This window comes from Heptranchias perlo, unplaced genomic scaffold (genome assembly GCF_035084215.1).
Source record: "Heptranchias perlo isolate sHepPer1 unplaced genomic scaffold, sHepPer1.hap1 HAP1_SCAFFOLD_590, whole genome shotgun sequence".
In the NCBI taxonomy this organism is placed as follows: domain Eukaryota; kingdom Metazoa; phylum Chordata; class Chondrichthyes; order Hexanchiformes; family Hexanchidae; genus Heptranchias; species Heptranchias perlo.
The window spans coordinates 1-11,549 of record NW_027139613.1 but is presented as its reverse complement, the minus strand read 5'-3'; the positions used below and the strand labels follow the sequence as shown (position 1 = coordinate 11,549).

Sequence of the window (11,549 nt, the reverse complement as noted above, 5' to 3'; positions counted from 1 at the left end):
AAATGTCATCAGTTCAATAGTGTCTGGTGCTCAATCCTGGGAGCTCCCCGATGGACTGGTGGTTAAAATTCAGTGCTCCCATCACCGCGTGGTTCCATTCCCAGTCAGAGAATTAAATTTAACAAGAGTTATGAACTTAATAAATAATTACATGAAGCTAATTAAACCCTGTTCATAGTTGAATGACTGTTTTAATCACCATTAATCAACCGATAACTTTCTATTTCAGACTGAAGGAGATGCTGACGTGGTTACCGAGAGACAGTCAAAACTTTAATAAGATTTTTGTGCTTTGCATGTGATGAAATTTAATCATTTTATAGACTGCATCTTAAATTTAACATTAACAGGCAATTGTCGCCGTTTATCACAGGAACGCCCGAACCGGTTCTCCGATGAAGATGAAAGTAACGCAACGGGGAACATCTGATCCAACACGAAAGGCATCGGGCTATGATAAAAATCCCCACCGTTTTGCTTTTCCAAAATAAAGGGTGTGACATTTATTCTCTGCTCAGTTAATATGATCGCCCAGTGGCGAGAGGGTGGATTTGGAATTCCTGAGCGACCGCACTGCGCATTTTCCAGATCTGCTTGGAGCACCAATCCCTTCAATTCATCACTTACAGGGACAATTCGATTCTCAGTTTCTTTTCCCTGAGTTTGGCGAGATCTTAAAAATTGAAAGCGACCAATATCAGAGCGAACCTCGTCACCGACATGCTCACAGATACAAAGCGGCCACACTCTGCTTCAGTGAGATGAAAGCCCAGAGCGGTTTCAAGGTCGAATGCAATTGTAAGCAAAGCTTGTTCAATGAAAGTGCAGGTCATTGAGGTGCCTTTAAAGCCCTGATTGTTTGAACTGAACTTCTTCCGAGACTGCTTGAGATTCAGGTGGAGCGATTTGGGGATTTATTTTTCCTCTTTGCAAAAGTTTGAACCGCACGTCAAGATCAAAAGTCTAGGGTTAAATTAGGGCTTCTCCAGGGTATGACCCTCGAATCGAGAATTATCCCCCGACCTCAACGAGCCCAGAAACAAGAACGTGTCACTGACACATTCTATGAGAGGGCTGTCTGTATAATGAAAAGGCATTTTTGAAGAGACTTCCTGATCAGTTCCGTGTTGGATCCTGAACAAAACACAAACACCGCATTGTGCGTTTTTCCTTCTAAAATTCACCAAACACCATGAATTACACAAAAGCACCGCTGGGAGTTGAATCCAGGATCTCTAGTTTACTGGACAAGCACTTTAAGCAAATAAGCCACGGAGCCAAATTATGGTAATAATTCCCACCTCTCATTCATATCTATCAGCTACACGTCACATTCTGTTGTGGGTTCAGACTGTTTCAGTGAAAGTAAAATAATGGTATTGGAGAAAACAATTAGATTAAAGATAGACAAATCCCCAGGACCTGATGGTGACCATCCCAGGGGACGAAGGGGAATAGGTGAGGAAATTGTACATGCTTTAGTCATGATCTTTCAAAACTCTCTTGATTCAGGAATTGTTCCATGGATTGAAACATTTCAAATGTCATTCCATTAATTAGGAAGGGGAGGAGAGATAAAACAGGAAATTATAGACCTATTAGTCTGACGTCTGTTGTGGGGAAGTTACCAGTATCTGTTATTGGGGAAAGAATGACTGAGCACTTGGATAAACATGAATTGATCAGAGAGAGCCAGCATGGATTTGTAAAGGGTAAGTCAAGTCTAACGAAACTAGTTGAATGTTTTGAAGATGTAACTAATGTAAATAATGGAGTGTCTATGGGGGTTATGTGTATATTGACTTCCAGAGGCATTCGTTAAGGTTTAACATCAGAGACTGTGAACAGAAATGAGAGCACGTGGAATTCAAAGCAACCCATTGACATTGGGAGGGAGTTGGTTTGGAGGTAGGAGACAGAGAGTAGGGTTAATGGGTATGTACTCAAATTGACAGGATTTGATTAGTGGTGTCCCCCAGGGATCTGTACCGGCAAATCATCTTTTTATTATATGTATAATTGAGGGAGATAAAGGAATAGAGAGCCGAATATCCAGGTTTGTCGAAGACACCAAGTTAAGAGGCACAGTGAGTAGTGGAGATGGGAGCATAAAGTTACAAAGGGAAATTGATAGATTCAGTGAGTTGGTAAAACTGTGTCAGATGGAGCTTACATAGAATTACATCGAATGTACATCACAGAAACAGGCAATTTAGCCCAACGAGACTATACCGGTGTTTATGCTGCAGACGAGCCTCCTCCAACCCCTCTTCATCTAACCCGATGAGCAAACTCTAATATTCCCTTCTCCTCTATGTGTTTATCCAGCTTCCCCGTAAATGCATCCATGCGATTCGCATTAACTACTCCTTGTGGGAGAGAGCTGCACATTCTAACGACTCTCTGGGGAAGTCTGTTTCTCTTGAATGCGATATTGGATTTATTGATGACTATTATATTCATGGCCCTAAGTTCTCACATCCCCACTCCCAAAAGTACAAACACCTTATCTACATCTGACCTATCAAACCCTTGCATAATCTTAAAGTCCTGTATCAGGTCACCCTCAGCCTTCTCTTTTCTATACAAAAGAGCCCCAGACTGTTCAAAGTTTCAATCTGGGGAAGTGTGAGGCCATCCACTTTGGCCCGAAGCAAGATAAATCAGAGTATTTTCAAAATGGTGAGAAGCCAGGAACTGTGGGTGAGCAGAGATACTTCGGGAAATCAGGAAGAGTTGGCAGACAGGTGCAAAAAATAATTAAAATGGCTAATGGAATATCGGCCTTTATCTCAAGGGAACTGGAATTCAAAAGGGTGGAAGTTATGTTAGAATTCTATAAACTCTGCTAAGGCCACATTTAGAGTACGGCATTCAGTCCTGGGCACCAAACCTCAGGAAGGATATATTGGCCTTGCAGGAGGTGCAGCGCAGAAAGACCAGAATGATACCGGGGCTAAAATGGTTACATTATGAGGGCAAGCTGCGTGGACAAGGTTTGTATTTCCTCGTGTATAGAGGATTAAGTGGTGATGTAATTCAGGTGTTGAAGGTGATTCAATGATCCAATGGTGGGTGTGTGAGTTGGTGCTGAATCGGTCCCCTTCAGTGAAGAGAGGGTCAGCGGGCGCTTGACAGACACGGCTCGGAACGGGACTCGCTTCTCTCCGGCGGCAGCGGCTGGTTTAGAGAGATCTCTCTGTCTGCTGCTGTTACTCCGCCTCCCGCACTCTGGGAGAACCGCGGAGCTCGGTCCTCATTTTTCTCTTATGGATCCGGCTCCATCCGTTTACTGTTGACGGGAGTGCGTCTGATACCAAGTCAGTCAGAAGCGGGTGCAAATCACAACATAGGCACAGGCCCAAGGACTGGGGACTGGTTTGATATTGGGTCCTTTTTAAGGGACCGGCTGTAGAATGTTTGTATAATAATAATGATCAGAATTAACTTTGATGCAATGAAGTTTTTTTCAGTTATTTCCCATTTCCACCCTCACCAGTTTTATACAGTAACAGGTAACAATGTTTGAGGGATGTGATGTCCAGTGTTGGTGGAATCAGTGTAATTTAACTTGATACATTGAAGAATCTCTTGTCTTTCCCAGGCTCTTACCTTAGGTTCAGACCCTCACCTGGTTTAAAATTGGTCACTCACTGATATCAATAAACCAGTAACAATCCCGAAACCTCAGCGGGGATATTTGTTCCGATACTTAATGACGGTCCCAATTTCCACTGAAATTCTCAATCAGCAAATCCCAGAGGCTGTTTCGGGTTTGACAAACTGTGAAACAGATTGTTTTAAAAGCCGGAAAGAGGGAAAAACTGGTGGTTGATATGAAGTGTTATACATTATCACTTTCTGTTACAGATTTACAATTTCTCTTTGTGTGTTACTGACAGGAGAGGCTATAACGGAGCCCAGTGACTGGGTAACGAGCTGCACTGAGTCATTGGCCTGTGTCACAGACCGGCTCGTTGGACCTGCTCATTTCGTGAACTCGCTGGTGTCTCAGCACGTGTGATGACTGAGTGAATCTCTTCCCACACACGGAGCAGGTGAACAGTCTCTCAACCAATGGGCATGCGTTGATGTGTCAGCAGTTCATTTCTGCTTTTAAAGCTCTACTCACAGTCACTGCATGAAAAGGTCACTCAATAGTGTCAACAAGTTAATGTTTCAGAAGGTGGGATGATCGAGTGAATCTCTTCCCACACACGGAGCAGGTGAAAAGTCTCTCCCCAGTGTGAGTGCGTCGATGTCACAGCAGTTCGTTTCTGATTTTAAATCTCTTCCCACAGTCAGAACATTTAAAGGTCTCTCAGTGTGAACTCGCTGGTGTTTCAGCAGGGAGGATGACCAAGTGAATCCCTTCCTGCACACTGAGCAGGTGAACGGCCCCTCCCCAGTGTGGGTACGTTGGTGTTTCAGCAGATTAAATTTGCTTTTATACCTCTTCTCACAGTCAGAACATTTAAAAGGTCTCTCATCGGAGTGAACTCGCTGGTGTCTCAGCAGGTTGGATGGCCGAGTGAATCTCTTCCCACACACGGAGCAGGTGAACGCCCCCTCTCCAGTGCGAACTCGCTGGTGTTTCAGCAGGGTGGATGACCCAGTGAATCCCTTCCCATACACAGAGCAGGTGAACGGCCCCTCCCCAGTGTGAATGCGTTGGTGTGTCAGCAGATTAAATTTGCTTTTAAACCTCTTCTCACAGTCAGAACATTTAAAAGGTCTCTCATCGGAGTGAACTCGCTGGTGTCTCAGCAGGATGAATGACCGAGTGAATCTCATCCCACACAAGGTGCAGGTGAACGGCCTCTCCCCAGTGTGGGTGCATTGGTGTGTCAGCAGATTACATTTGCTTTTAAACCTCTTCCCACAGTCAGAACATTTAAAAGGTCTCTCATCGGAGTGAACTTGCTGGTGTGTCAGGAGGCTGGATGACAGTGTGAATCTCTTCCCACACACGGAGCAGGTGAACGGCCTCTCCCCAGTGTGAACTCGCTGGTGTGTCAGGAGGTGAGATGACCGAGTGAATCCCTTCCCACACACAGAGCAGATGAACGGTCTCTCCCCAGTGTGAGTGCGTTGGTGTTTCAGCAGTTCAATTTTGCTTTTAAACCTCTTCTCACAGTCAGAACATTTAAAAGGCCTCTCCCCAGTGTGCACTCGCTGGTGTGTCAGAAGCTCAGATGACCGAGTGAATCCCTTCCCACACACAGAGCAGATGAACGGCCTCTCCCCAGTGTGAGTGCGTTGGTGTGTCAGCAGATTACTTTTGCTTTTAAACCTCTTCTCACAGTCAGAACATTTAAAAGATCTCTCATCAGAGTGAACTCGCTGGTGTGTCAGGAGGCTGGATGACTGAGTGAATCCCTTCCCACACACGGAGCAGGTGAACGGGCTCTCCCCAGAGTGAACTCGCTGGTGTGTCAGCAGGGTGGATGACTGAGTGAATCCCTTCCCACACACGAAGCAGGTGAACGGCCTCTCCCCAGTGTGGGTACATTGGTGTGTCAGCAGATTCCTTTTGCATTTAAACCTTTTCTCACAGTCAGAACATTTAAAAGGTCTCTCCCCTGTGTGAACTCGCTGGTGTGTCTGGAGGCTGGATGACATAGTGAATCTCTTCCCACACACGGAGCAGGTGAACGGCCTCTCCCCCGTGTGAGTGCGTTGGTGTATCAGCAGATTAATTTTGCTTTTAAACCTCATCTCACAGTCAGAACATTTAAAAGGTCTCTCATCAGAGTGAACTCGCTGGTGTGTCTGGAGGCTGGATGACCGAATGAATCCCTTCCCACACACGGAGCAGGTGAACGGCCTCTCCCCAGTGTGACTGCGTCGATGAGTTTCCAGCTCTGAAGGGTAATTGAATCCCTTCCCACAGTCCCCACATTTCCACGGTTTCTCCATGGTCCGGGTGTCCTTGTGTCTCTCCAGGTTGGACGATCAGTTGAAGCCTCGTCCACCCACAGAACCCGTGTATGGTTTCTCCCCGCTGTGAACGGTGCGATGTTTTTTCTGGCTGTGTAACTGGTTCACGCTCTTTCCACAGTCAGTGCACTGGAACACTCTCACTCAGTGTGTGTCTCGGTGCTTTTCCACTCACACTGATGTTTGAAATCTTCTCCCACAGACAGAACAGACAAATGTTTCTCCTTCCACATTTAAAGGCCGATGATATTCAGGTCCTGATGAATCGAGTGACTCTGTCAGATCTTGACGTGATCTTTGGTTTGAGTTTCCCTCTGCAAATCCTCCCCTGTGAAAGGAGTTTATAAAAGTTATCACTGTAATTACAGGATAGAAATTCAGATCAGATAACTTTACTTTCTATGGAACATTATTTCCTCTCTCATTCCTCAAAGCTGTAAATCCCCGTCCCACACACTCTCCCTCCTCCCTGTGCTGAAATCCAAACCCATCGCATCATCTTTCAGTGGCCCGAAACCATAAGTGAAAGGGTGAGAGAGGAATGTGAGAGTGAGTGTGAGAGAGTGAATGTGAGAGAGTGAGTGTGAGTGCAGCAGTGGGCTCGGTGTGGAGAATGAAGTGGGGCAGGTGGACCATGTTTCAGTGGGGCAGCAGTGATCATAATCTCATTCGGTTTAGAATAGTTATGGAAAAGGACAGGGGACAGTCAAATGTGAAAATTCTTAACTGGAGGAGGGCTAATTCCAGTGAGTTAAAAAGGGATCTTGTCCAGGTGGATTGGAATCAAAAATTGTCAGGCAGAAGAGTAATTGAACAATGGGAGGCCTTCAAGGAGGAGTTGGTTTGGGTACAGAGTAGACAGATTCCCATGAGGAGGAAAGGAACGGCATCCAAAGCTAGAGCTCCCTGGATGACTGAAGATATGGAGATCACCATTTCTCCTTCATTTACAGACACTCCCCGACCGATCGCCATTTCTCCTTCATTTGCAGACGCTCCCTGACCGATCACCATTTCTCCTTCATTTACAGACGCTCCCTGACCGATCACCATTTCTCCTTCATTTACAGACGCTCCCTGACCGATCGCCATTTCTCCTTCATTTACAGACGCTCCCTGACCGATCACCATTTCCCCTTCATTTACAGACTCTCCCTGACCGATCACCATTTCTCCTTCATTTACAGACGCTCCCTGACCGATCACCATTTCTCCTTCATTTACAGACGCTCCCTGACCGATCGCCATTTCTCCTTCATTTACAGACGCTCCCTGACCGATCCCCATTTCCCCTTCATTTACAGACTCTCCCTGACCGATCACCATTTCTCCTTCATTTACAGACGCTCCCTGACCGATCCCCATTTCCCCTTCATTTCCCGGCGGGTAGTGAGGGGGGGATAATGTTCACTGTTTTATATTCGGGTCTGGGGCCGCACTCGGGGTTTGTAAAGCCTGAGCCTGGGCCTGAGCCCGGACCCGGGCCCCGGGGTTTATTGAGCCTCTTGCTCCGATCCTCTGACCTGCACCGAACGCGCTCCTCCCGCAGCCTCGACTGGCCGCGCATGCTCAGGACACACTGACCGATAATGAGTCACTACTGCGCCTGCGCACTGGGCTCCACTGATTCAGATGGGGCACAATCTGAACCGCGCTGCATGCTGGGTGATGCAGCCGCCATTGATGATCTTAATACCAGGCCGAAAAACAAAGACTTTGGAAGCAGATAATTCAAGTGTTTAGTTTATAATATAAATAATTCAATCGTTCAATTCATTTCATAAATTATTGAACAGTTCAATTCATTAAATAATCAATTGTTTAATTTGTTACATGAACAATTAGTGTTTATTTATTGTATCATAAAAATAATTCAATAGTTTAATTCATTATATAAATATTCCTTTGTTTAATTTATTATATAAAGAATTCAATATTTAGTTGAATTATTTATATAATGAATGAAACACTTGAATTATTTACATAATAAATTGGATACAAAATTGTTGTCGAGGGTTGTTTTTCAAACTGGAGGCCTGTGTCCAGCGGTGTGCCTCAGGGATCGGTGCTGGGTCCGCTGTTATTTGTTATTTATATTAATGATTTGGATAAGAATTTAGGAGGCATGGTTAGTAAGTTTGCAGATGACACAAGATTGGTGGCATTGTGGACAGTGAAGAAGGTTCTCTCGGATTGCAGCGGGATCTTGATAAATTGGGCCAGTGGGCCGATGAATGGCAGATGGAGTTTAATTTAGATAAATGTGAGGTGATGCATTTTGGTGGATCGAATCGGGCGAGGACCTACTCCGTTAATGGTAGGGCATTGGGGAGAGTTATAGAACAAAGAGATCGAGGAGTACAGGTTCATAGCTCCTTGAAAGTGGAGTCACAGGTGGATAGGGTGGTGAAGAAGGCATTCAGCATGCTTGGTTTCATTGGTCAGAACAATGAATAGGAGGAGTTGGGATGTCTTGTTGAAGTTGTACAAGACATTAGTAAGGCCACACTTGGAATACTGTGTACAGTTCTGGTCACCCTATTATAGAAAGGATATTATTAAGCTAGAAAGAGTGCAGAAAAGATTTACTAGGATGCTACTGGGACTTGATGGTTTGACTTATCGGGAGAGGTTGGATAGACTGAGACTTTTTTCCCTGGATAGTAGGAGGTTTCGGAGTGATCTTATAGAAGTCTATAAAATAATGAGGAGCATAGATAAGGTAGATAGTCAAAATCTTTTCCCAAAGGTAGGGGAGTCTATAACGAGGGGACATAGATTTAAGGTGAGAGGGGAGAGATACAAAAGGGTCCAGAGGGGCAATTTTTTCACTCAAAGGGTGGTGAGTGTCTGGAACGAGCTGCCAGAGGCAGTAGTCGAGGCGGGTACAATTTTGTCTTTTAAATAGCATTTGGACAGTTACATGGGTAAGATGGGTATAGAGGGATATGGGCCAAGTGCAGGCAATTGGGACTAGCTTAGTGGTATAAACTGGGCGACATGGACATGTTGGGCCGAAGGGCCTGTTTCCATGTTGTAAACTTCTATGATTCTAATTGTTTCTTTATATAATAAATTTAACACTTGTATTATTTTTCTAATGATTTGAGCTTTTGAATTATTTATATCATAAATTAAACATTTGAATTGTTTAGATAATCAAATAATCAATTCAATTATTTATATAATAAATTAAAGAATTGTTTCTTTATATAATAAATTTAACACTTGTATTATTCATGAAATGAATTAAACTATTGTATTATTTTTATAATAAATTAAATACTTGAATTATTTATATAATGAATTGAGCAATTGAATTATTTATACAATAAATAAAACAATTCATTATAAATTAAACTATTGGATTTCTGATATAATAAATTAGACACATGAATTATTATATAATAAATTAAGCTGTTAAATTATTTATATAATGAATTAATGCATTGAATTATTTATATAATATAAACTATTGAATTATTTATATAATTAAATAGTTGAACCAATTGTACATTAAATTAAATAATTATTGATATAATACATTAAACAATTGGCTTCTTTATGTAATAAATTAAGCAATTGATTATTTTTATATTGAATTAAACTATTGAATTATTAACATTACATTTTAAACAATTGAATTATTTATATAATAAATTAAAGAAAATAGCGGCCGGCGAGACGCAATCTTGGACAAAATGGCGGGCAACGCAGCCACCATCTTGGACAAAATGGCGGCAGGTGGCCGACAGAGTGCCCCCGGTGATCCCGCAGTGACCCCAGAATGTCCCAGTGACCCCAGAGTGATGGCAGAGTGCAGCCGGGCATCCCAGAGTGCAGCCAGTCAGCCCAGAGTGCAGCCGGTCAGCCCAGAGTGCAGCCGGGCATCCCAGAGTGCAGCCAGTCAGCCCAGAGTGCAGCCGGGCATCCCAGAGTGCAGCCGGGCATCCCAGAGTGCAGCCGGTCAGCCCAGAGTGCAGCCGGTCAGCCCAGAGTGCAGCCGGTCAGCCCAGAGTGCAGCCGGTCAGCCCAGAGTGCAGCCGGTCAGCCCAGAGTGCAGCCGGTCAGCCCAGAGTGCAGCCGGTCAGCCCAGAGTGCAGCCGGTCAGCCCAGAGTGCAGCCGGTCAGCCCAGAGTGCAGCCGGTCAGCCCAGAGTGCAGCCGGTCAGCCCAGAGTGCAGCCGGTCAGCCCAGAGTGCAGCCGGTCAGCCCAGAGTGCAGCCGGTCAGCCCAGAGTGCAGCCTGTCAGCCCAGAGTGCAGCCGGTCAGCCCAGAGTGCAGCCAGTCAGCCCAGAGTGCAGCCAGTCAGCCCAGAGTGCAGCCAGTCAGCCCAGAGTGCAGCCAGTCAGCCCAGAGTGCAGCCGGGGATGCCAGAGTGGCGGCCTTTGTGTTTGGGCCACCACCACAACAACAACTTGTATTTATAATATATTATCTATATATTTATAATGTATTTATATATTTGTGTGTTATGGCACGGGGACAGCATGGAGAAAACGGCGGCCGGCGCGGCCCCCATCTTGGGCAAAATGGCAGCCATCCCTTCCCCCTCTCCCTGTTCAATCCCTTCCCCCTCTCTGTGTGATCTCCACCATCCTGTTTAAAACCCAGTGACCCCCCAGTGTCCCCAGAATGTCCCAGTGACCCCCCCAGTGTCCCCAGAATGTCCCAGTGACCCCCCCAGTGTCCCCAGAATGTCCCAGTGACCCCCCAGTGACCCCAGAATGTCCCAGTGATCCCTCAGTGATCCCTCAGTGTCCCCTCAATGTCCCAGTGACCCCCCCAGTGTCCCCAGAATGTCCCAGTGACCCCCCCAGTGTCCCCTGGATGTCCCAGTGACCCCCCCCAGTGTCCTCTGAATATCCCAGTGATCCCCCAGTGTCCCCTGAATGTGCCAGTGATCCCCCAATGTCCTCTGAATATCCCAGTGATCCCAGAGTAACCCAGACATTACTCATGTGGCCCCCATCGGGTCCAGGCTGCGGTGAAGGTCTCAGTCAGTCAGTCCCCAGCGGAGAGAACGATTCTTGGCCCAGGATTCCCCCAGAGTAACCCAGACATCACTCACGTGCCCCCATCGGGTCCAGGCTGCGGTGAAGGTCTCAGTCAGTCAGTCCCCAGCAGAGAGAACGATTCTTGGCCCAGGATTCCTCCTCCTCCTTCTCACAAAATGTCTTTCTGGATCATCTCCTTGCAGCATTTCATCAAAGAGATTCCTGAGGAGAGAGAGAGAGGGAATTGATTAAAATACAAAAGCAAGGGATTAAAAAGGCACAGCAAGAGCCCAGAGCTCCCTCCCTCCCACTCCCTCTGTCTCTCTCCCTCCCTCCATGTTGCTTTTCTCCCTAATCCAAGTTTGCAGGATTTTTCTCTCGTGCTTTGTCTCTGATTCCCCTAACAGGTGTCTGTCTGTCTGTCTGTGCTGCTCAGTGTTTGCTGCAGGGTCCAAACCTCCCCTGAGTTTGTTTTCTCTTCTGTCCCTGGGCCCCAGAGACACAATTTCTGGACTTTGTTTCTCCTTCTGTTCTGTTTGTTGCCATGTGGCAAATTACAACAGCTTTTCCCTTTACTGTTTTCTCTTGTTTGAATCAGCAGCTCCCCCCTCCA

The 11,549-nt window shown here is 45.7% G+C and overlaps 1 protein-coding gene across 1 annotated transcript; it reads right to left on the bottom strand.

The window, feature by feature from the left end:
- Positions 1–251: 251 nt before the first annotated feature.
- LOC137316584 (zinc finger protein 585A-like) lies at positions 252–11,507 on the bottom strand. Its single transcript, XM_067980473.1, has 2 exons — positions 11,011–11,507; positions 252–6,268 (listed from the first exon to the last, which is right to left on the bottom strand). Exon 2 carries the CDS (start codon positions 5,917–5,919, stop codon positions 4,180–4,182), a length of 1,740 nt encoding a protein of 579 aa, XP_067836574.1. The 5' UTR covers positions 5,920–6,268; positions 11,011–11,507; the 3' UTR covers positions 252–4,179.
- Positions 11,508–11,549: the final 42 nt, after the last annotated feature.

Coding starts and splice junctions, on each gene's coding strand:
- LOC137316584 (XM_067980473.1), bottom strand. CDS start 5,919: ATGGAGAAACCGTGGAAATGTGGGGACTGTGGGAAGGGATTCAATTAC.